Source organism: Physella acuta, unplaced genomic scaffold (genome assembly GCF_028476545.2).
Source record: "Physella acuta isolate Inbredline_101_S28 unplaced genomic scaffold, ASM2847654v3 ptg000196l, whole genome shotgun sequence".
In the NCBI taxonomy this organism is placed as follows: domain Eukaryota; kingdom Metazoa; phylum Mollusca; class Gastropoda; family Physidae; genus Physella; species Physella acuta.
In genome coordinates this window covers 630,120-651,722 of record NW_026731715.1, presented here as the reverse complement: position 1 = coordinate 651,722, position 21,603 = coordinate 630,120, and the positions used below count along the sequence as shown (strand labels likewise).

At 38.3% G+C, this 21,603-nt stretch overlaps 1 protein-coding gene across 2 annotated transcripts in view; it reads right to left on the bottom strand.

Moving 5' to 3' along the window:
• LOC131936945 (cytochrome P450 4A24) overlaps positions 1-21,603 on the bottom strand; it is a 41,073-nt gene that overhangs the window by 6,279 nt on the left and 13,191 nt on the right. For both annotated transcript variants that reach the window (XM_059294088.1, XM_059294087.1), the window contains 5 exons: positions 21,522-21,581; positions 20,362-20,485; positions 7,527-7,656; positions 4,602-4,719; positions 4,011-4,355 (listed from right to left, as the gene is read on the bottom strand). In XM_059294088.1, coding sequence (XP_059150071.1) covers positions 4,011-4,355; positions 4,602-4,719; positions 7,527-7,656; positions 20,362-20,485; positions 21,522-21,581 — 777 coding nt within the window. The remainder of the gene's footprint in view (positions 1-4,010; positions 4,356-4,601; positions 4,720-7,526; positions 7,657-20,361; positions 20,486-21,521; positions 21,582-21,603) is intronic.

Here is a 21,603-nt window from a genome sequence, read left to right as displayed (position 1 = left end):
CTGACGTCAGCATATGAAGGGATAGTGTGATCAGACCCATGCTTAGTTGAAATCGGTCTTTTAAAAGACAAAAAGATGTCTGAGTTGGCGGGACACTGGGCAGGTGAAGTAGAGTTGACCTGTTTTTTGACCTCAGCATATGAAGGAATAGTGTGGTCAGACCCATGCTCAGCCGAAATCGGTGTTTTTAAAAGACAAAAATGTCTGAGGTGTGACGTCTTTTTTGAATATGGGGCCTGGTTTTTTGTGACAATAAGTGACAGTGAGGAGCGGAGGATAAAGATAAAAATAATCAAATAAACATGACGTCTTTTATGGATGACCCTTGAAACACACGGTTATTCAAGAATAACGGGTAGTCTAGTAATGCACTCTGTCATCCGGTGTTAGATCCTTGTCGTGGCTTGGCAGCTTGTGTATCCTGACCACCCCCTGAGCTATACCAGCGGGAGTGTAAACTCCTAGTAAGTTCAACCAAGCTGGGAAGATCTGCGCGGGTAGGGATCAGACCAAAGCTAACACCCTGGTCCTCCAGGTTGGGGGTTGAAACATAAGGCTAGCAACATTATCTCGTAAAAAAATATACCGCTACAGAAACTGCAAGTACACAAATCCAACACCGACTTGGTCAAGGGGGATCCTCTCTAGAAGAGCCCATGATGCCTACTAGTGAAAGCCTAACGGAAGCTAGTTTGCTGACAAATCTCCTAACGCCCTAGACTAAAACCAGATTAGGGACCTGGAACATCAGAACCCTATATGAAAGCAGCAGATCAGCCCAGGTCGCCAAAGAAATGAGGAGGTATAAATTAAAAGTCCTAGGATTAAGTGAGACACGATGGAATGGCAGTGGCCAAACTAGGTTGGTCTCGGGAGAGACTGTTATCTACTCAGGTCACGAGGACGAAGATCATGAACACACGCAAGGTGTAGCCATAATGATGTCTCCAGAAGCAACAAATGCTTTGATTGCATGGGAACCAGTCTCGCCACGACTCATAGCAGCTCGTTTCAATGCCAAGGGAAGGAAAACAACTTTAATCCAGTGCTATGCACCCACAAATGCTGCAACAGATGAAGAGAAAGAGGACTTTTACAGCGCCCTGCAAGCTCAAATTGACAAATCACCAAAAAGAGATATAAAGATAGTAGTAATGGGAGACATGAATGCCAAAGTTGGAACAGAAAATAAAGATCGTGAGCTCACAATGGGGAAAAATGGAATAGGCATAATAAATGAAAACGGGGAACTCTTAGCTTATTTCTGTGCATATAATGATCTAATTATAGGGGGGGACAATTTTCTCTCATAAAGATATACATAAGACCACCTGGACGTCACCTGATGGCAAAACAAAGAACCAAATTGATCACAGTTTCCAGAAAGTGGAGAAGAAGTTTAATGGATGTTAGGGCAAAACGAGGTGCAGATGCAGCCTCAGACCACGAACTCGTGGTTGCAACACTAAAATCAAAACTAAAATCCTACAGGGATCGAGCTGATAAACCGCACTTTAAATTCAATACAGCATATCTTAGGAGTCCAAAAATAAAGGAAGACTTCAACTGCGCGGTAAAAAAATAGGTATGAAACACTCTCAAGCCTGGCAGAAGAAACAGTAGAGCAAAAATGGCTAGGAATACAGGAACTATGGAAGTCAACATGCACTGACATATTGGGAAGAAGAAAAAAATGAACAAAAAGAATGGATCACAACAGAGACATGTGCCAAAATTGAAGATAGAAAAGAGATAAAGCAAAAGATGATCAAATGTAAGGGAGAAAATGAGAATATAAACCTCAGAACACATTATTGTGAAGTAAATCGCATGGCAGGAAAAGTGCAAAAGAAGACAAAAGACAGTTCATTCAAGAGATGATAGCGGAGGCAGAAACTGCAGCACAACAAGGAAAAATGAAGAGGTTCTAAAGAAGTAACCAGGACCCTATCAGGCAAGAATATCAACCCCAACAAACCAGTAAAGGATAAATTAGGAAATATCTTAACAAGTGACACAGAACAGAGAGACAGATGGGTACAGCACTTTGATGAGATTTTAAACCATCCTCTCTCATCAAACATCCCTAATATACCACCTGCAAACCACCTACTAAATGTGCGTACAGATCCACCCACAAAGTTAGAAGCAATAAGAGCAATAAAGAACATGAAAAATGGCAAAGCAGCTGGCCCGGACGTAAAGTAAAGTTTCCCTTTCAAACCTGACGGTCTATGGGGCAAGTGAAGTAGAGTTCACTTGTTTCTGTGACCTCGGCATATGAAGAGATAATGTGGTCAGCACTATGCTCAGCCGCCTTTACTTTCCCTAACGTGAGTTAGGTACCCATCTGAGTTGGGTGGACTCAGGGACGGTCTACTGACTTAAACCCGGATTCGAACTCGAGACTTACGAGTTAGCAGTCCAGCTTGGCCCGGACGGCATCCCACCATATGCACTCAAAGCAGACCCAGCCATATCAGCAGACATACTACATCCTCTACTTAAGCAGATTTGGGAAGAAGAAATAATCCCATCTGACTGGAAACTGGGATACCTGATAAAAGTGCCAAAGAAGGGAGACCTGACACAATGAAACAACTGGAGAGGGACAATGCTTCTTTCAATCCCAAGTAAGGTGCTGACAAGAATCATCCAAGAGAGACTTAGAGATGCCTTGGACAAAAAGCTGAGACAAGAACAAGCTGGTTTTCGTCAAGACAGGTCATGTACTGACCACATTGCAACGCTGCGAATCATTATTGAACAGTCCCTTGAGTGGCAATCCCCCTTATACATGACTTTTGTCGACTTCGAAAAGGCGTTTGACAGCGTGAATAGAGATGTTATCTGGAAGTTAATGAGTCACTATGGAATACCCAAAAAATTTATATCTATCACACAGAAACTATATGAAGACTCCACCAGCCAGGTAATACACAATGGAAAACTAACAAAACCATTCACGGTGACGACGGGAGTAAGACAGGAATGTGTGCTATCGCCAATGATATGCTTGATGGTAATCGACTGGATCATGCTGAAAATCACACAAAAAAGGCTGGAAGATCTTGATTTTGCCGATGACATCTGCCTACTATCTCACAAGCATCAACATACGCAAGCCAAACTACTAAATCGGCTATCTGAAGAAGCCTCCAAAGTTGTACTAAAAATCAATAAACATAAACCAGAGGTCATCAGAATCAAGAACAGCCAGGACCTGCCCATACAGCTAAATGGAGAAAATTTACGTGAAACGAACACATTCACATATCTGGGAAGCGTGATCAATAAGGACGGGGGAGCAGACGAGGACATTAAAATGTAGTATCAACAAGGCTAGATGGGCCTTCAACTCTCTGCGCCCGATGTGGAGGTCCAAGGCCCTGTCACTCCGGAACAAAATTGGGATTTTCAACACAAATGTCAAGGCAGTGCTGCTCTATGGCTCGGATACTTGGAGGGTTACGAAGACAAATACTGATAAGCTACAGGCGTTCGTAAATAAATGCTTACGGCATATACTTAAAATAAGATGGCCAGACAAAATTTCAAACAAAGACCTGTGGCGTACTTTAAAGCAACAGCCAATAGAGACAGATATCAAGGCCCGTAAATGGGGATGGATCGGACACATATTAAGAAAAGAAAAAGAAAATATCGCAAAACACGCTTTGGACTGGAATCCCCAGGGAAAAAGGAGGGTGGGCCGGCCAAGGAAGACATGGAGAAGAACGGTTGGAGAAGAGGCGAAAACAGCTGGGCTCACATGGGCACAGATAAAGGGAGCAGCCCAAAACCGAGTTCGATGGAGATGTGAGGTTGCAGCCCTTTGCTCCCAAGGGGCCACAAAGGAATGATGATGATGAGTAATGCACTAAAAGGGAGTTAAAATGATTTTCTTTAAATATATAATATTGCACTACTGTAGTAATAAAACTATAAAGATTGTTGACACCACAAGACGCAAATTTCTGCACTTTCATTTTTAGCTATATAATGATTACCTTTTGAGAATCCGCGCTATGATTATTTTCTCTTCAATAAGTGCAAAGTTTTGACCAATGCAGTTCCTCGAGCCAGCAGAAAATGGCGTGAATGCGAAAGAATCTCTCCCTTTTGTGTCTTCTAATTCAAATCTTTCAGGATGAAATTCATCCGGATATTCCCAAACTTGTGGGTTTCTGTGCAAGTGTACTATGGCAATGGTAATGTTAGTTCCCCGAGGAATTTTCATTCCTTCAATCACAGCATCTTCGTGCAATTTTCTTTGGATAAACGGCACAGGTGGGTAAAGCCTCATTGCTTCTTTAATACATAGTGATAATGTCTTTAGCTTGGTTAAATCAGCCCTGTTAATAAAGGTGTTTCCAGATGAATATATATATATATATATATATATATATATATATATATATATATATATATATATATATATATATATATATATATATATATATAAACATCGTATTCGTGAATTTATTTTACCTATATTACCCAAACTGTGTTCTTTATTTGAGAAGTACAAGAATCTTGGCTTAAATAACAATTGTAAAAATTGTTTTGTGAATTACATTATTTTAAAAAAAAAAGCCTACCACTTGACAAAACCATCTCCCAATAGATCAACCTCGTTTTGTACTTGAACTTGATATTTAGGATTGTGCACAAGGCAATGGAGTATCCATGGTAAGGAAGTGGCAGTGGTGTCATGACCTACACAACCAAAGAAATAATTGACAGTTCTAGTTATGTCTACGTTTTTTTTACAAGCTTTTATATAATCACTAGGCAGTTACTTGTCGATTTGATTAATTGATTAATTGGTGATTAACTGTAATGTGTGAAGCTTAAGTTTAAACAGTAATTTTATTTTAAAAAATTGTGAAATATTCGCAAACATTTTACTCGCAAGGTAAATAGAACTACAGACTCTCCCTTGATAGTATAACTAAAAAAATTATATAACACTAATTTTTTTATTTTAATTTCTATAATTTTATTGGGATACATACTTTACTATATAATGAAATTCTGACTCAAACGAATGCTTAAATGTATTTTGTTTTGTTTTGTTTTTTGATTAAATTAGTATGAAATTAATAAAAAAATATTACTTTAGAAAGGTAGGCCTACCCCCTTTCTACATAGACCGAATGACGTAATCTTTGTTTATTTTTCACAAAAGGGGAAAATACGCCATCTGGTCAGATCTGATTTTTGCGACTGGCAAAAAAATATTTTTGGTATAGAAATCTATTGCTCATATAAGGACAATTGCAATCGCGGTCAGTGTTTAGCCCACGGTGAGGGTCTAGAGTCTGACCGACAGTTGTCTGGTCTCTCGTTTTCATGAATAATTAGATATTTGCCCAATAGCACATTGTTTTCCATTATCAGTGGACATTGTTCCACAACCTCACAAAGTATCGGGGGGGGGGGGGGTGTCGTCGTTCTACAAACGTTTTTTTTTTATATAAAGATAGATTTAAGGAGAATTTCACTCGCGGTCACTTTTTTAGCCCTCGGCGAGGGCGTAGAGCCTGACTGTTTTCCCTGACGGTCTAAGAATTATCAAAGTGCATGCAAAAAATTAGCCGAATATACAGAGGGTAAGTACCCTAACATATTTTTGAAAATCATGAAAGTTACTTCTGCAATTCACATAAAATACAGCGATTACATTGATCTAGTAAAATATTGTCTCTCTTTATATCCGATTTTAGATACTTTCTCGAATAGCTCAACTTCTTTTTTCCTTATCCACGGCCATTGGTCCATAACCTCACAAAATATCAGGGTGGGTGGGTCTTCCCGCAAATTTCACCTTCCCGCAAATTTTTTTCATGATATATTATAGCTTAAAAACGGCGTCAATCAGTCACGGTCACTTTGTAGTCCTCTGCGAGGGCCTGGGGCCTGGCCGAACTTTCCCTTGATCATTTCGCCGGATGTGAGCGTCTGACGAATTTGAAGCGCCTGTGGATCCGGCAACTACCTGTACCGACATCTGACTAATTTGCCTTATATGTATACACGCACACAAAAAAATATATAAAAGATTTATTTTTTACTATAAAATAATAAATCACTATTTATATAACTTAGAAGAAAAGCGTAGGTCATTATAAAATGTATTAAACACCTTTACGAAAATTTAAGTAGCGACCTACGGTTTTTTCTTTTAAGTTAATTAATTAGTTGTCCATAGTTGTATCATTAAAGATAATACATTGTTCCTAATTTTTATTAAGTAGGCCTATTTCAAACGACCGGGAAAAAAAATTCGGTTCCGATTGAAGTGCCAATTAAATTGTTTGTTTCGGTTGCAGATCCGATTAAATTTCAGGTTTTGATTTAAGTTCCAGTTTCCATTACGTTTTTGGCTTTGGTTTAAACCCCAGTCCTGAATAAAATTCCAGTTTCGATTAATGTGCCAGTCAAAGTGCCGGTGCCTGTTTAAAGTAAGTTTCAGTTCTGATTAAAATTCAGTTTCAGGTTTAATTTCAGTTTTGTTTAATGTTCCGCTTACAGTTCTGGTTACGGTTAAGGTTTCGGTTCCTGTTGAAGTTTTGGGTTGAGCCGAAATTCCAGTTTCGCTTAAAGTTCCGTGAAAAATAAAATTTCCGTTTCCGTTAAAGCTTCGATTCTGGATACATTTTTTTTTCGGAAGAAGTAGAGGTTGAATCTAAGGTTACGGGTGAGGTTCACATTAAGGCTAAATTTGTGTCTAAATTGTAAATAGAGTTAAAATTAAAGCTAAAGTTAAGTAAATTAAATTTTTGGTTTTGGTTTTAGGTTAAGATTGAGGTTGAGCTAAAAGTAAAGGTAAAGGGTAAGGCTAAGATCTATGTTTAGGGGAAGAGAAATAAAACGAAGCGTCTAAGTGCCCGTTTTACTTTACACTCAACGGGTAAATTCTCTAGTCTATATAATTGTAATGATCAAACCGAAATCTTCTAGGGATTAAGTTCTCGTAAAGCCAGTTGGTGATGTCCGTGTCTTTTGAGTCTTTATATAAGTGTTTCTAATCCATGTGTTATAATACCGCTCTGACACCACAAGTAAACATTAAAAAAAATATAAATATAAAACAAAGTGATCAGATGCTGGTCAAGGCAATCGTGTCCGTCGAATAGAACACGGGGATAAATACCGATATGCCTCAGAGTCCTAGGCTAATGGGTGAGAACTGACCACGACTGACTAACGCATTTATATGCTATTGAAAATAAATTATCCCCCCACTCCCCCGGATATTTGAGAGGTTGTAGAATGATGCCAATATCTGGCCTAATCATTGTAAATTATGTGAAAAACTTACATTTATTCAATTTTCATCATTGAGCGTCCAGGCTTTTATTTTTATTAAAATAACACCGAACTATATTTATATTTAATTTTTTGAGAATTTTTTTCATTTGTGATTTTTTGGGTGTGATCTCTGATTATAATACAATCATTTTTCGTTAAAAAATAATATTTTATGTAAGAAACATTAATTAGAACAATCGTTAACTCACCAGCAAACAAAAATGTGTCCACTTCATTTCTTATTTCTAAATTGGTCATTGGACTTCCGTCCTCATCTTGAGCTGTCAATAAAATGTCTAGAAAATCCAAATGTCTTTTTTTGACTTGTACACCTTTGTTCTGATATGAAAAAATAAAAAAGCGGGAGCGATGTCCTTTATACTATCTCGTATATTCTTAAATAACAGTAAAAAGGATGGCATTTTAAGGGGTCATCCATATATGACCTCCACAAAAATTTGGGATTTTAGACCCCCCCTTACCCCCGTCCACTTTCGACGCCCCCCCCCCCCTCCCATTGTGGACGTCCATAAAAATTTAGAAGACCTCTCAATACATGCTGCAAAATTACTAATTCATTTTCATGCAATGTGTACATTAACTGATAATGTAGTGAAGGGATTTGATATTTTCGGTAACATCTATTACTAGGCCTAAATAATAATCGGGAGTTAAACTTTTCCAAGATGTCCATAAGACTACGGCGTGTTAACTTACCGTGTCAATGTGCTAAGACTATCTAAAACTGTTCTTAATTGAAAGAGTTATCGTCTCTCGATTTTATAGGCTTTTTACCCTATTTGTTATAAAGAATCAGAGATTGCAGGCGGTCATGCATCTTTTTGCTGTCATTTGTGGCTGTCAAGCTACCAACGACTATATGAGTTGGGGTTAATTCGGCTAATCAACGTAACGTCATTATATTACTTTTACTCAACTTTAATGGGTTAGAGACAAGCACATATTAAATATATAAAAAATTAATATGGATGGTTTATTAAAAATAGTTTTATTTTCCAAACGTACCATTTTAATTAACGTCATGTGGAACAAAGAAAGTTAAATAAAATGTATCATCCTTCACAAAAATTTAAAAAGTGCATTTAGGTTTGCGTTTGCATTTCTATTTGAATTTGAATTTGCGTTTGTGTTTGCTTTTGTTTTTGCGTTTGGGTTTGTGTTGTGTTTGTGTTTTCGTTTGTGTTTGAGTTGGTTTTTGTGTTTTGGTTTTGGTTGGTTGCGGTTAGGGTTAATTTGAAATGTGATTTATTTACTAAACCCGAACCGGGGCAATGCTGGGTATATGCTGCTTAATAAAAACACAAGTCATGGTCCTTTATAGATAGTTTTTTTTTTTTTACAGAGGCTTGAGCATGGCCTGATCGGGAGGACTAGTATTATCATATATTTTGGGGATAGTTTCGATTGCCGACTTGTAAGGCAGCTATCAAGAAGTTTCGGGATCGGAAACAAGTATATATGTAGTGTTTTGTTAAAACTGTGTATTAATGCTTTATATCTTGATTTTGGTTAAGTGTTAAGGTTAGGACCGATTAGGGCTAGTGTTAGTCTAAAATTTTTTAATGATTTTTATAAAAAAAGAATAGTTTAAACTGAATTAACGAAATAAGTATCTTTTGTATCATTTGCCGTAAAAGGGTCTCATTATAGTGATTTCCCCAAAAACCCATATTTTTACTTTCTCGTATACGAAGAACACCATGAACACAATCTCGACGTTTTACACCTTCCTGAGTCTGAAAAACATAGTTTTACAAGTTTGTCCGTACGTCTGTGTGTGTATATATGTATATATATATATATATATATATATATATATATATATATATATATATATATATATATATATATACTAGGCAAACTGCCTAGCTTCGCTTAGGTTTTCAAAAAAGTTGAGAAATTGAATGATTAATTAATAGGTGATTGGCTGTTATGTTAAAAGCTTAGGGCCTAAATTTATTCAGTGTGGTACTTTTTTTTGTACCCATAAATTGATGGAATATTCACAAACTTATTACTCGCAAGGTTATTAGAACTGAAAGGGCTTTCATAAAAATTATCAATCAAATATTATATTAAATTACTTTTGCAATTAATTTTACAATTTCAATACAATACAAAACTTAATTTATAACAAAATATTCGTTTAAAACAATGCTGCACTTTATGATTTTTGTTTTTTCTTAAAAAGAGTATACAAAATATAAAAAAAATTGTTACATTAAAAAGTTACCTCCCTTGTTCATAAACAAAATGACCAAATCTTGTATAATGAGAATTTCACTCGCATTCATTTTTAGCCCCCTTCGAGGGCTTTGATACTGACCAACAGTTTTTCCATACGGCCCAGTCATCTATAGAGGTGTATGCAAAAAATTAGCCAGTTATCCAAAGAGTAAGTACCCTAAAATTTGTGTAGAAATTACCCTGTTTTCCCCATAAAATACAAAGATTATATAGGTAAATACAACTGGTCAGTTTTGACCCATTTCCCGATTTTTCCCGGACATGGCGAGTTTTCTGTGACACCCCAAGGCGTTCTCCTAACACCTCACAAAATATCAAGGGGGGTCGTCGTCGGAAATTTTTTATCGTAATAGAGCTCATATAAAGAGAATTTCACTCGCGGTCACTTTTTAGCCCTCGTCGAGGGCTTTGAGTCAAACCGACAGTTATTCTAAAGGTCAAGCCATTTACCTAAGAGTATGCAAAAAATTAGCCAGATATACTGTGTTTAAGTTCCCTAAAGCCTGCGTTGAAATGACCCTCTGATTTTCCCATAAAATACAAAGATTATATAGGGAAATACAACTGGTTAGTTTTGACCCCTTTACGAAGTTTTCCCAGATATGCCGAGTTTTTTGTGACACCCCTAGGCGTTCTTCTACCACCTGACAAAATTTCAAGGGGGGTCGTCTGAGGAAAATTTTTTTCGTAATAGAGCTCATATAAAGAGAATTTCACTCGCGGTCACTGTTTAGCCCTCGTCGAGGGCTTTGAGTGAAACCGACAGCTTTTTCAAAGGTCAAGCCATTTACCTATAAGCATGCCAAACATTAGCCAGATGTAAAGTGGGTTAGTGCCCTAAAATCCGTTTTGAAATGACCCTCTGTTTTTCATATAAAATACAAAGATTATATAGGGAAATACAACTGGTCAGTTTTGACCCATTTCCCGATTTTTTCCGTACATGGCGAGTTTTTTGTGACACCCCAAGGCGTTCTCCTACCACCTCACAAAATTTCAAGGGGGGTCGTCGGAGGAAATTTTTTTTCGTAATAGAGCTCATATAAAGAGAATTTCACTCGCGGTCATGTTTTAGCCCTCGTCGAGGGCTTTGAGTAAAACCGACAGGTCTGCCCTACGACCAAACCATTTGCCTATAAGCATGCAAAAAAATAGCCAGATGTAAAGAGGGTTAGTGCCCTAAAATCCGTTTTCAAATTACCCTCTGTTTTTCCCATAAAATACAAAGATTATATAGGGAAATACAACCGGTCAGTTTTGACCCCTTTACGAAGTTTTCCCAAATATGCCGAGTTTTTTGTGACACCCCAAGGCGTTCTCCTACCACCGCACAAAATATCAAGGGGGGTCGTCGGAGGAAATTTTTTTTCGCAATAGAGCTCATATAAAGAGAATTTATATTATAGTGTCGAATTTAAAAATTATGAATTGTTGATAAGTAGAAAATAAAACAACTGGATAGCGGCGTATGCTACGTCGCGGGTCAGCTCGTATCGTTTTATTTGTCAGTACACTTTTGATCGGAAACGCTGTCGCACGCTGCAATTACACGATTTTACAACACAGCAGTCAAGAACTTATAGGTAAGGATATTTGATTAATTATGTACATCTATTCTATTAAATTTTATCATTTTAATGAATAATTAACAAAGAGTGTTTGTTTAATTTAGCCCATTTCCAGTAGATTTTCGAGAACCAAACTGATTTGTTTACATTTATATTAGGCCAGCACAATGCTTTGAAACTATATCTTCATTCTACAATCTAAATCTATAGAACAATTAAAACAATATTAATTCGAATTATATTTTCACAAGCTTGTGCAATAAATTTAATTATTGTTAATTAATTTCTAGCTTTAGATTAAGGGTTTAGCTACGTGTTAAGAAATTTTTATATGGTAGGTCACAAAATGTTTGGCGTACATGTTAAACGACATGCTTAGTTGTCTTAAGTAAATACTTTTATCATTAATTTTGATATTAATGGCCAAATATTGAGATGGCTATTGAGTTCAATAAATTATAAGCATGCTTCAATGGTTAACACATTAAAACATGAGCTTAGCAATTAGCTTACTAAAGTGATGAGTATTACATGTTTTGATTTCAGATCAAACTTGAAATGATTTAATCACAAGATATGAAATTGTATTGACAGATGCTACCATACAGCAGAGGGAGAAGGCTATTTAAACTTAGCTAGCAATCTCAAGCTGTCAAGCAACAAAATAATGTCATTTTATTAGTCACAAAAATATTCCAGTCTGACATATAAAAAAAAGTTTTATTATTTCAAGATATCAACCTTTCTCAACATATCAGCCTCTTATAAAACAGACCGACCTCTCTAAACAGACCAGTCTTACCATACAAGAGATCAGCCTCTCTAAACTGAAAAATCTTAACCTACAAGACACCAGCCTCTCTCAACAGACCAGTCTTACCATACAACAGATCAACTTCTCTCAACAGACCAGCCTCTCTCAACAGACCAGTCTTACCATACAACAGATCAACTTCTCTCAACAGACCAGCCTCTCTCAACAGACCAACCTCACTCACCAGATCAGTCTGTAACGTTTACCTATCTATCAGCCAAATAGACGGAGAACGTCCCCGGATTCTTTTTTCGGGGTCATATGCAAATGCCTTACGGCCTAAGTGGATGAACACTAACACAACGGCACACTAGGGCTCGAATTCTATGTCTAGGGATAACTAGTGATACTATTGTAATTAACACTCATCCAATCTACACACAACCTTTAATCAGCGAACTCAGTTGTGGCAAAACACAAGGCTGAACTAGATAAAATATTTAATGTATAAAATATCAAAATCCAACTTACAAAATGTAGGAAAAACACTATCACAGATTTCTACACTGTCTAAAAATAGCCACAGGCCACACAACACTGCAATAGCTTCAAGAATTACTCGGCGACAAGTAATATTATACTCGAAGACTAAATCAACTTAAGAAAGCAAGGCACACACACAGGACTTAAGTTCTCTCACGTTCAAATGGTCAGAGTCTATAGCCGGACAATATGGACGGCAATGGTCTTAATAGACTGTTTGATCAAGGTAGACGGCCTGACCAAGGTAAACTGCCCTGTAGACTGCCACGTGTTGCGAGTGTGCGGGGCAATTAAAGACTTCTGCAACAGGGGAGATTATCCTCAACTCATGTAGCCATTGGTTGGGATGGTCATCTGATTAGAATCATTCAATCAGATCTTAATGGAAATTTTCTGGGACCTAGACACCCTTAATACGACAGTGGAAAAACCCCAGGTGTTGCACAATCATTCCATATGAGGTATTATACAATGTCAAAATGAAAAATGGAACCTGACTCGACCTAAGTAGGTCACATCCCCTCCCTTTTTGGAAGTGACAGATAGGTTCCACAAAAACATACATAAGGAACCAATCTGGCAATGAAATAACAAAAATGTTTTACAAATGTAGGCAATCAAAATCATAATACCAGATGAAAATATCCCTGAACATAAAAGGGAAGTAACTCCAACTTTTACAATTGGTGAAAGGGGAGTAACCCTTCAAAAAGTAATTATACATCAAAATCCCTCAAAAAAGGGTATTACAATATTTCCATGAGGATATTAAAAGTGGTAAACCCGCCAGGGTAAGACCTTTATTTCAATGACTAGCTACAATATCAACTGAGTCATATGAGACATATTATTATAAAAGAGTACATATAATCAAAAACCACCTTTAATTAAGGTTCACCTGAAAATAAACAAAATATTCAACAGGATTGGAATTTTGAAAAAATCAAAAATCATACCACTCATTTTCATGTTAAAACACACCACCTGTGTATGGTCTTAATGAACCACAAAACATGTCACATGATCAATGTGTACAATAAGATTTTACATCCTTGACAAACAATCAGCCACAACATTATCACTACCCTTAATGTGTGAAATTTCCAGATTAAAATTTTGGAAATACAAGCACCATCTCAATATTCTTTGATTTGTCTGTCCTAACTTAGAGGTAAATTTCAGGGGATCATGGTCAGAAAACACTCTGACTGGATTGGTTGAAGAAGAGACATAGACCTCAAAATGTTGTAATGACAAAACCAAAGCTAAAGCCTCTTTTTCAATAGTAGAGTAATTCTTTTGGTTCTCATTTAACTTCCTGGAAAAAAAGGCAATGGGATGGTCAATTCCCATGTTGTCTTCTTGAAATAGGACTGAGCCAATGGCTAAGTTGCTAGCATCAATGGCAAGTTTAAAGGGCTTGCTGAAATTTGGTGCAGCCATAACAGGAGCATTAGATAGAAATGACTTAATAGTTAAAAAAACTTCTTGACATTTATCTGCCCATTCAAACTCAACACCCTTTTTCAATAATGCAGTAAGAGGTTCAGCAATAGCTGAAAAGTTTTGACAGAACCGCCTATAGTAACCAGCCATCCCAAGGAACTTTTTGATCTCTTTACAATTTCTGGGAGGTGGTAACCTTACAATAGCATCTACTTTAGCTTCAATGGGCCGAACTTGGTTCGTTCCCACTTGATAACCCAAATAGATAATTGAAGCTTTACAGAAATCACTTTTATGTAAGTTTACAGTAAAATTCACTTCAGACAATTTTCTAAAAAGGTTAGTCAACTGAACAATATGTTCTTCAAAAGTATTAGAAAATACAACTATATCATCTATGTAGGCCTCACATTGGTCTATGTCAGCAATGACAGAGTTAATGACCCTTTGGAAAGTTTGACCAGCATTGCGCATACCAAAAGGCATACGTTTGTATCTATAAAAACCATTAGGGGTTACAAAAGCAGATATTTCTTTTGCACGGTCAGATAAGGGGATTTGCCAGTATCCTGAAAGTAAATCAATTTTGGAAATTATCTTAGCTTGACCAACTTTATCAATAACGTCTTCTATCCGAGGTAATGGATAGGAATCAGCTTTGGTGAGCGCATTCACCTTCCTAAAGTCGGTCACAAACCTGAAAGATCCACCGTCTTTCGGGACTAGGAGACATGGGGAACTCCAGTTGCTGAAACTGGGCTCAATGATATCATTCTTGAGCATAAAATCAATTTCATCTTTTATCAAAGCAGCTTTTTCCGGATTAACTCTATAGGGGTGTTGTTTAATGGGTTTTGCGTCACCTACGTCTACATCATGAGGTGGAACCTTCGCCTCTTTGGGGACGTCCCCAAAAATAGAGGGAAATGTCTCGAATAACTGAGACAATCTATGGCTTTCCTCTGTGGACAAATGCATAAGGTGGACATTCAAATTATCTAAAAAGGAAGAATTTACCAATTTTGGGGGTTTCAATTTATCATGTATCACATCATCAGAAACATTTGAACATACAGGTAAAGTAATTTTAGCTGTGGAATGAAAATTGTTACAATTATCATAATATTTTTTCAGTGGGTTAACATGATACACTGTCTGTTTCTTTCTTCTGTCGGGCGTATTGACAACATAGTTCAAATCACTTAATTTTGAATGCACTGTAAAGGGTCCACAATATCTCAGGGATAACGCATTGTTCAGATTAGGCACTAGCACAAGAACTTTGTCGCCTGGTTTGAATGTTCGTTTACAAGAACTCTTATCATACAGTCCTTTCATTCTCACTTGGGCCTTTCTTAAGTTCTTGTGAGCCATTTCGCACACGGCTTTCAATCGAACGTGAAAATCGTCGAAGTTTTCCACAGGATGATCGCTGGTACCTGTCCAACGTTCGTGTATCAGCTTCAGGGGGCCACGGACAGAATGTCCAAACACAAGTTGAAAAGGCGAGTAGCCTAAAGAGTCCTGGACACAGTCCCTCGCGGCGAAAATAATCCAAGGAACAGACTCATCCCATTGGGTGTTACTATTAGCGAACGTTCTTAGCATGGTTTTGAGAGTTTGGTGGAACCTCTCAAGTACGCCTTGAGACTGAGGGTGGTAGGCTGAGCTGGTGATGTGGGTAACGCCTAGCTTGGCTAGTGCTTCCTGAAAATGGTGACTGGTGAAGTTGCTGCCTTGATCTGTTTGCACGATTCTAGGTAATCCAAAGGTAGTGAAGAACCGGGTCATGGCTCTGACTACAGTCTTTGCCTTAATGTTCCGTAAGGGAATCGCCTCGGGAAAACGGGTACTTGAACACATAAAGGTAAGTAGGTACTCGTTGCCCGCCTTGGTTTTAGGCAAGGGACCTACACAGTCCATGACGATTTTAGAAAAAGGTTCTTCTAATACAGGAATCGGACTCAAAGGGGCCTTAGGAATTGTCTGGTTTGGCTTTCCGGCCAACTGACAGTTCGTGCAACTTTTACAGTAACGCGACACATCATTTCTCATTTTGGGCCAAAAGAACAGTTCTTTGATCTTCGCCGTCGTTTTAGTGACTCCTGGGTGCGCTGACATTGGATGGTCATGTGCCAGCTTAAGTATTTCATGCCGATAAGGTGGAGGGACCCACAGCTGGTTTTTACCCAACCATGGTTCGGCTGGTGAGGCATTCACTGGTATAGCGCGACGAAAGAAGAGGCCGTTCTCGGAGAAATATTCTCCATCGTCAGATGATAGAGATTTTTCGACCGTTGCTTTGAGTTCCGCGTCGACTTGTTGAGCTTTAATGATGTCTTCCTGAGATATCCTCAGGGGTAAGCCCAGACTTGTGTTTTCTGGAAGCATAGACTCCAGTTTGGGAGTCGAATTTCTTGACGATGATGGCGGGTGTGGTTCAGACGTTATGTCAGCCAATTGTTTGGTCTGGCTTCTTGTCACCGCACATGCAGGATACAGTTCATTATCATTATCTGGAACTGTTGACAAAGGGTCTGAAACCGTACAGGGGTATACTTTGCTTCCCGCAAGGTCATTCCCTAGAAGTAGGTGTACTCCTGGGACAGGAATACTATCTATCACACCTAAAATGACCTCACCTTCGACGAGATGATGTTTCAGGGCAAACTTGTGTAGAGGGACGACAGTAGATTTTGTCCCCACTCCCTGGATAATGGAAATCCTTCCGGTGTTCGTCTCAGGTGTAATGTCCATTGAACTTTTCAAAAGGAGTGATTGTGACGCTCCTGTGTCTCTTAGAACGGTGATATTCTTCTGAGACAACGGATCACCTGGTTTGCTAATGATGGCTTCGGCAATAAAAGATGAAAAGTCAACTTTTCTCGATCCCTCGAGATCGGTAGACTCGGAAGAAACTGGATGGTGGCGAGAACAGTCAAAATGTGACTGCACATAATGTGTGGAGACTTGACTACCTTCTTGCGGACACTTAGGGTTAGAGTCCTTTAGAATTCTAGAGTTCATAGTTGAACTGGCTGCTTGAGGGGATAGAGCATAGTGCGCCGAAGTACGCACCACCTCTCTGTTATATTGACGACGTTTGTAACAGTCTTTGACAAGATGACCAGGCCTTTTGCAGAACTGGCATACTGCTCGACGATTGAGAGTTGATCTTGGTTTCTCTCTGGACTGTAATGCCTTCACGTGTTGGCCAACAGGAGGATTGCTGCCAAAAAGGGGAAGCACGGGGTTGAGGCGGTTTCCTGACACTGGTGGTTTCTTGTGCACCAACATATATGTGTCAGCCGACTCAGCAGCCTTCTGGATGTCAGTTATCTTGTTATCCAGTATGTGTAGTCGTATCTCTTCAGGCAGGGACGATAGGAATTCTTCCCTTAGGATAAGTGACCTGAGTTTCTCAAACTCAGAAACTTCTTCAGAGTGTAGCCACCTTGAGAATATTTTCTCCTTTTCAAAGAGAAATTCCACATATGATTGTGTGGGTAACTTGCGGAGTGTTCGGAATTTTGTCCGATAGGCCTCGGGCGTCAGTGCGTAGGCCTTCAAAATGGCAGTCTTGACCAAACTATAGTTATTTTGAACGTCGTGAGAGAGTGCCTGGTATGTTTTTGCAGCTTTCCCAGTAAGGACCGAGCTCAATAAAGCAGTAATGGAAGATTCGGGCCATTCACATGTCTTCGCTAAACTCTCAAATGAGTTAAAGAAAACGACCAAATCTGTTTCATCAAATTTAGGAACTAATTTCCCAAATTTGGCAATCACTTGCCCTACCGACAACTTTTTTGGATCTACCGGAGAAGTGACATCACTAACTTGACCAAACTCTAATTCCAACCTCCTCTTATCTAAAGCAATTTTAGCCTCTAACTCCTTTTCTTTTAAAGCCTTCTCTAAAGCAATTCTAGCTTCTAATTCTATCTTCTCTAGAGGTTTCTCCTCGCGGAGTAACACCCCAGCCAACAAGCTTTCATCAAATACACCTTCATTAATAAAATGAACAACAACTTTATCTCTCAACACCTCTGACTTCTGCGTAACAGAATAATCCAATTTCAATTCCTTAACAAGACTAATCAACACTTTTCTACTCAACTTCTCGACCTCTTCAAAAGTAGGATTAGCCAAAAAAGACTCCATAACACTAACTTTCAAATCACAACAAGCCTAGGTTCACTAACTTAACACGGTGCGTTGGGCCGTGTACTTGACCTCTTCAATCTAGGACGACACGTCTGGCTATTGACCTAGATAACTCTATGCTTGCGCGCGTTGTAAGAACACTGCGCTACTGGATATAAAAACAACTAAATCCAACTAACCTTAGTATTTAACTGATATAACCAACAACTGGAACGACAGATTAAATCCCGGACGACCCCCCACTTTGTAACGTTTACCTATCTATCAGCCAAATAGACGGAGAACGTCCCCGGATTCTTTTTTCGGGGTCATATGCAAATGCCTTACGGCCTAAGTGGATGAACACTAACACAACGGCACACTAGGGCTCGAATTCTATGTCTAGGGATAACTAGTGATACTATTGTAATTAACACTCATCCAATCTACACACAACCTTTAATCAGCGAACTCAGTTGTGGCAAAACACAAGGCTGAACTAGATAAAATATTTAATGTATAAAATATCAAAATCCAACTTACAAAATGTAGGAAAAACACTATCACAGATTTCTACACTGTCTAAAAATAGCCACAGGCCACACAACACTGCAATAGCTTCAAGAATTACTCGGCGACAAGTAATATTATACTCGAAGACTAAATCAACTTAAGAAAGCAAGGCACACACACAGGACTTAAGTTCTCTCACGTTCAAATGGTCAGAGTCTATAGCCGGACAATATGGACGGCAATGGTCTTAATAGACTGTTTGATCAAGGTAGACGGCCTGACCAAGGTAAACTGCCCTGTAGACTGCCACGTGTTGCGAGTGTGCGGGGCAATTAAAGACTTCTGCAACAGGGGAGATTATCCTCAACTCATGTAGCCATTGGTTGGGATGGTCATCTGATTAGAATCATTCAATCAGATCTTAATGGAAATTTTCTGGGACCTAGACACCCTTAATACGACAGTGGAAAAACCCCAGGTGTTGCACAATCATTCCATATGAGGTATTATACAATGTCAAAATGAAAAATGGAACCTGACTCGACCTAAGTAGGTCACAAGTCGTAACATACAAAAGACCAAACTCTCTCAAAAGACAAGTCTTACAATACAATAGACCAGCCTCTCTCAACAGACCAGCCTCTCATAACAGACCAGCTTCTCTCAAAAAGACCAGTCTTACTATACAATAGACCAGCCTCTCTCAACAGACTAGCCTCTCTCAACACTCCTGTCTTACTATACAAGACACCACCCTTTTTCAACAACCCTGTCGGACATATCAAGAATTCAACGCGACAGATAATCGTGCACTACAGTGCATCTCTGATGCTACTATATACTTCAAAGTCATTAGCAGATAGCTGGCAATTGCTAAACTAAGGTCGCAACCTTATAATCTCATCTGTAGCCCTTGACCAGTTGTACATGAGCAGAAAAGAGATAAAAACTGTCATATATGAGCACCTAAAAGCAAGTCATAAATACACATTTTATAATGATTTGTCTGATGTTTCCATTTTAATGGCTTTATGTGACGTGTATCTAAAGAATACATAAAAAAATAAACACATTTTTTATTTGGTTGCATTTTGTAAAATAAATAAACCTTTAGTCATTATTAATGTAGTTAATGTGTTATGTCTCATTTATACAAATTCTGACAGCAAGGTTTATATTATTACTATAACCATTCTAAAAATGCAGCACCCACCAGATTAAGTAAAATAAACTGTGAGAATAGAAACATGTAATAAATAAAGCATAACCTTCAACAATTAACAAGTCTAGTGCTAAATACAGCCATAATGAATAAAACAGTCGAAAGCGATAAAGCCATATTAAAACATATGTACTAAAATTAAACTAATCACATAAAGTAGAATAAACTCAAATAATTAAAATATGAGCCCAAAATTATAATCTAAATATTATAAAGTGTTAATTATAACTCAAAAACAATAACAACTAAATCACGTTCATTAGACAAAACGAACGAACGTGGCTGAGACCGAAATTCTCGGTTCAAAACAGCTAAGTCTGCGCGCGCACAGATAGACGGTTTGGGTGTCCGGTCATTAACCCCCTGGAAAAAAAACCTGGACATAACCCCCCTCGACATAAGCCACCTGGAAATAACCCCCCCCCCCCCCGCGACATGAACCCCCTGGACCAAAACCCCCCATTTGAGGTTTATATAAGAAGAACCAAAGATGATGAGAACCAAAATTAATAATTAAAAACAAAACAAACATTAGAAAAAATAGTGTTTTATTCTAACTTATTCTAGATATTACATTAAAATCTTACCAAATGCAGCCGTCGTTGCACTATAATATCCTCAGCTACCTTATGCACATAGTCACAGTTTTTATAGAACTGACGACCCATCGCTGTAAGCCGAAAGATCCATGATGGCCACAAGTAGGGAGTTCTAGGTGAGAAAAGACATAACAACATCTCGTGTATAGTGGTTTTTAAGTCAGGTGGGGAGGGGAGTTGTAATGAAGAGAGCCCTTTTGTTGGGAGCCTATACGACGGAATACATTTGTCGCTGGCCCTTTTAATGGAGTCGCCTTGACGGAGCTGGTTTTTGACAAGAGTTTATTTGTCGGGAGTATTTTTGTAAAGGCCGTTTGTTACAGGACGCTCAAACAATGCACCATATTTATTGATACTTTTTATATAATGACATTAGTCAGTGAATGGTCATAAGGATTAACAGTCCTGAAGTGGTTAACAATGTGGACAGTGTATAAGTGGTCTAAATGGTGGACAGACCTGAAGTAGAAAGAGAGGAAAATATTGGAGTGGTCAAACGGGTGAACAGTAATGGAGTGGTCAAACAGGTGAACAGTAATGGAGTGGTCAAACAGGTGAACAGTAATGGAGTGGTCAAACAGGTGAACAGTCCTGGAGTGGTCAAAAGAGTGGAAAATTCCGGAGTGGCCATTCTTTCACACTACAGCTCGTGCAGACTTCTCTTCTACACAACAGCGTGTGTTAGTTACTGTAGAACAATCGCTGCTGTAGCAGATCTGGGTTTGTTTTTTTTTAGAAAACCACAATCAAGGTGCAGAAAAAAAAAATGTTATTTTGGAATACAAAAATTTCATTGCTTTTTGGTCGGATTTTAGATCCCCTAAACGCCCCCCCCCCCACCCCCCGCATTGCTGGGTCTGGCCAGTTCTGCAGCTTAGGCTACTGATTGTTTTTAAACTACAATAGCAGCTTACTATTAAAAAGTATAATTACAATTTCTAGATACTAAAATAAAGAAAATCTAACATTACTTATGAAAGCTAAAACCTGCGAAATAGCAAGATTTTAAGTGCACTAAAATAATAGTCATGAAGTTTGATTGGCATAAACTCTACTATCAAAATATAACTTAGTTTATTAAATTTTTAAGTGCATTTAATTTAAAGGCTTATGATAAAAACGGTTTCAATACATGATGCTTTCTTCACCTTGATCTCGTTGCCCACGCTTGAACAAGTTCCCTGGCGGCCTGTGCGTACGGGTGCTCACTGTTGGTTCAAAAACACATCA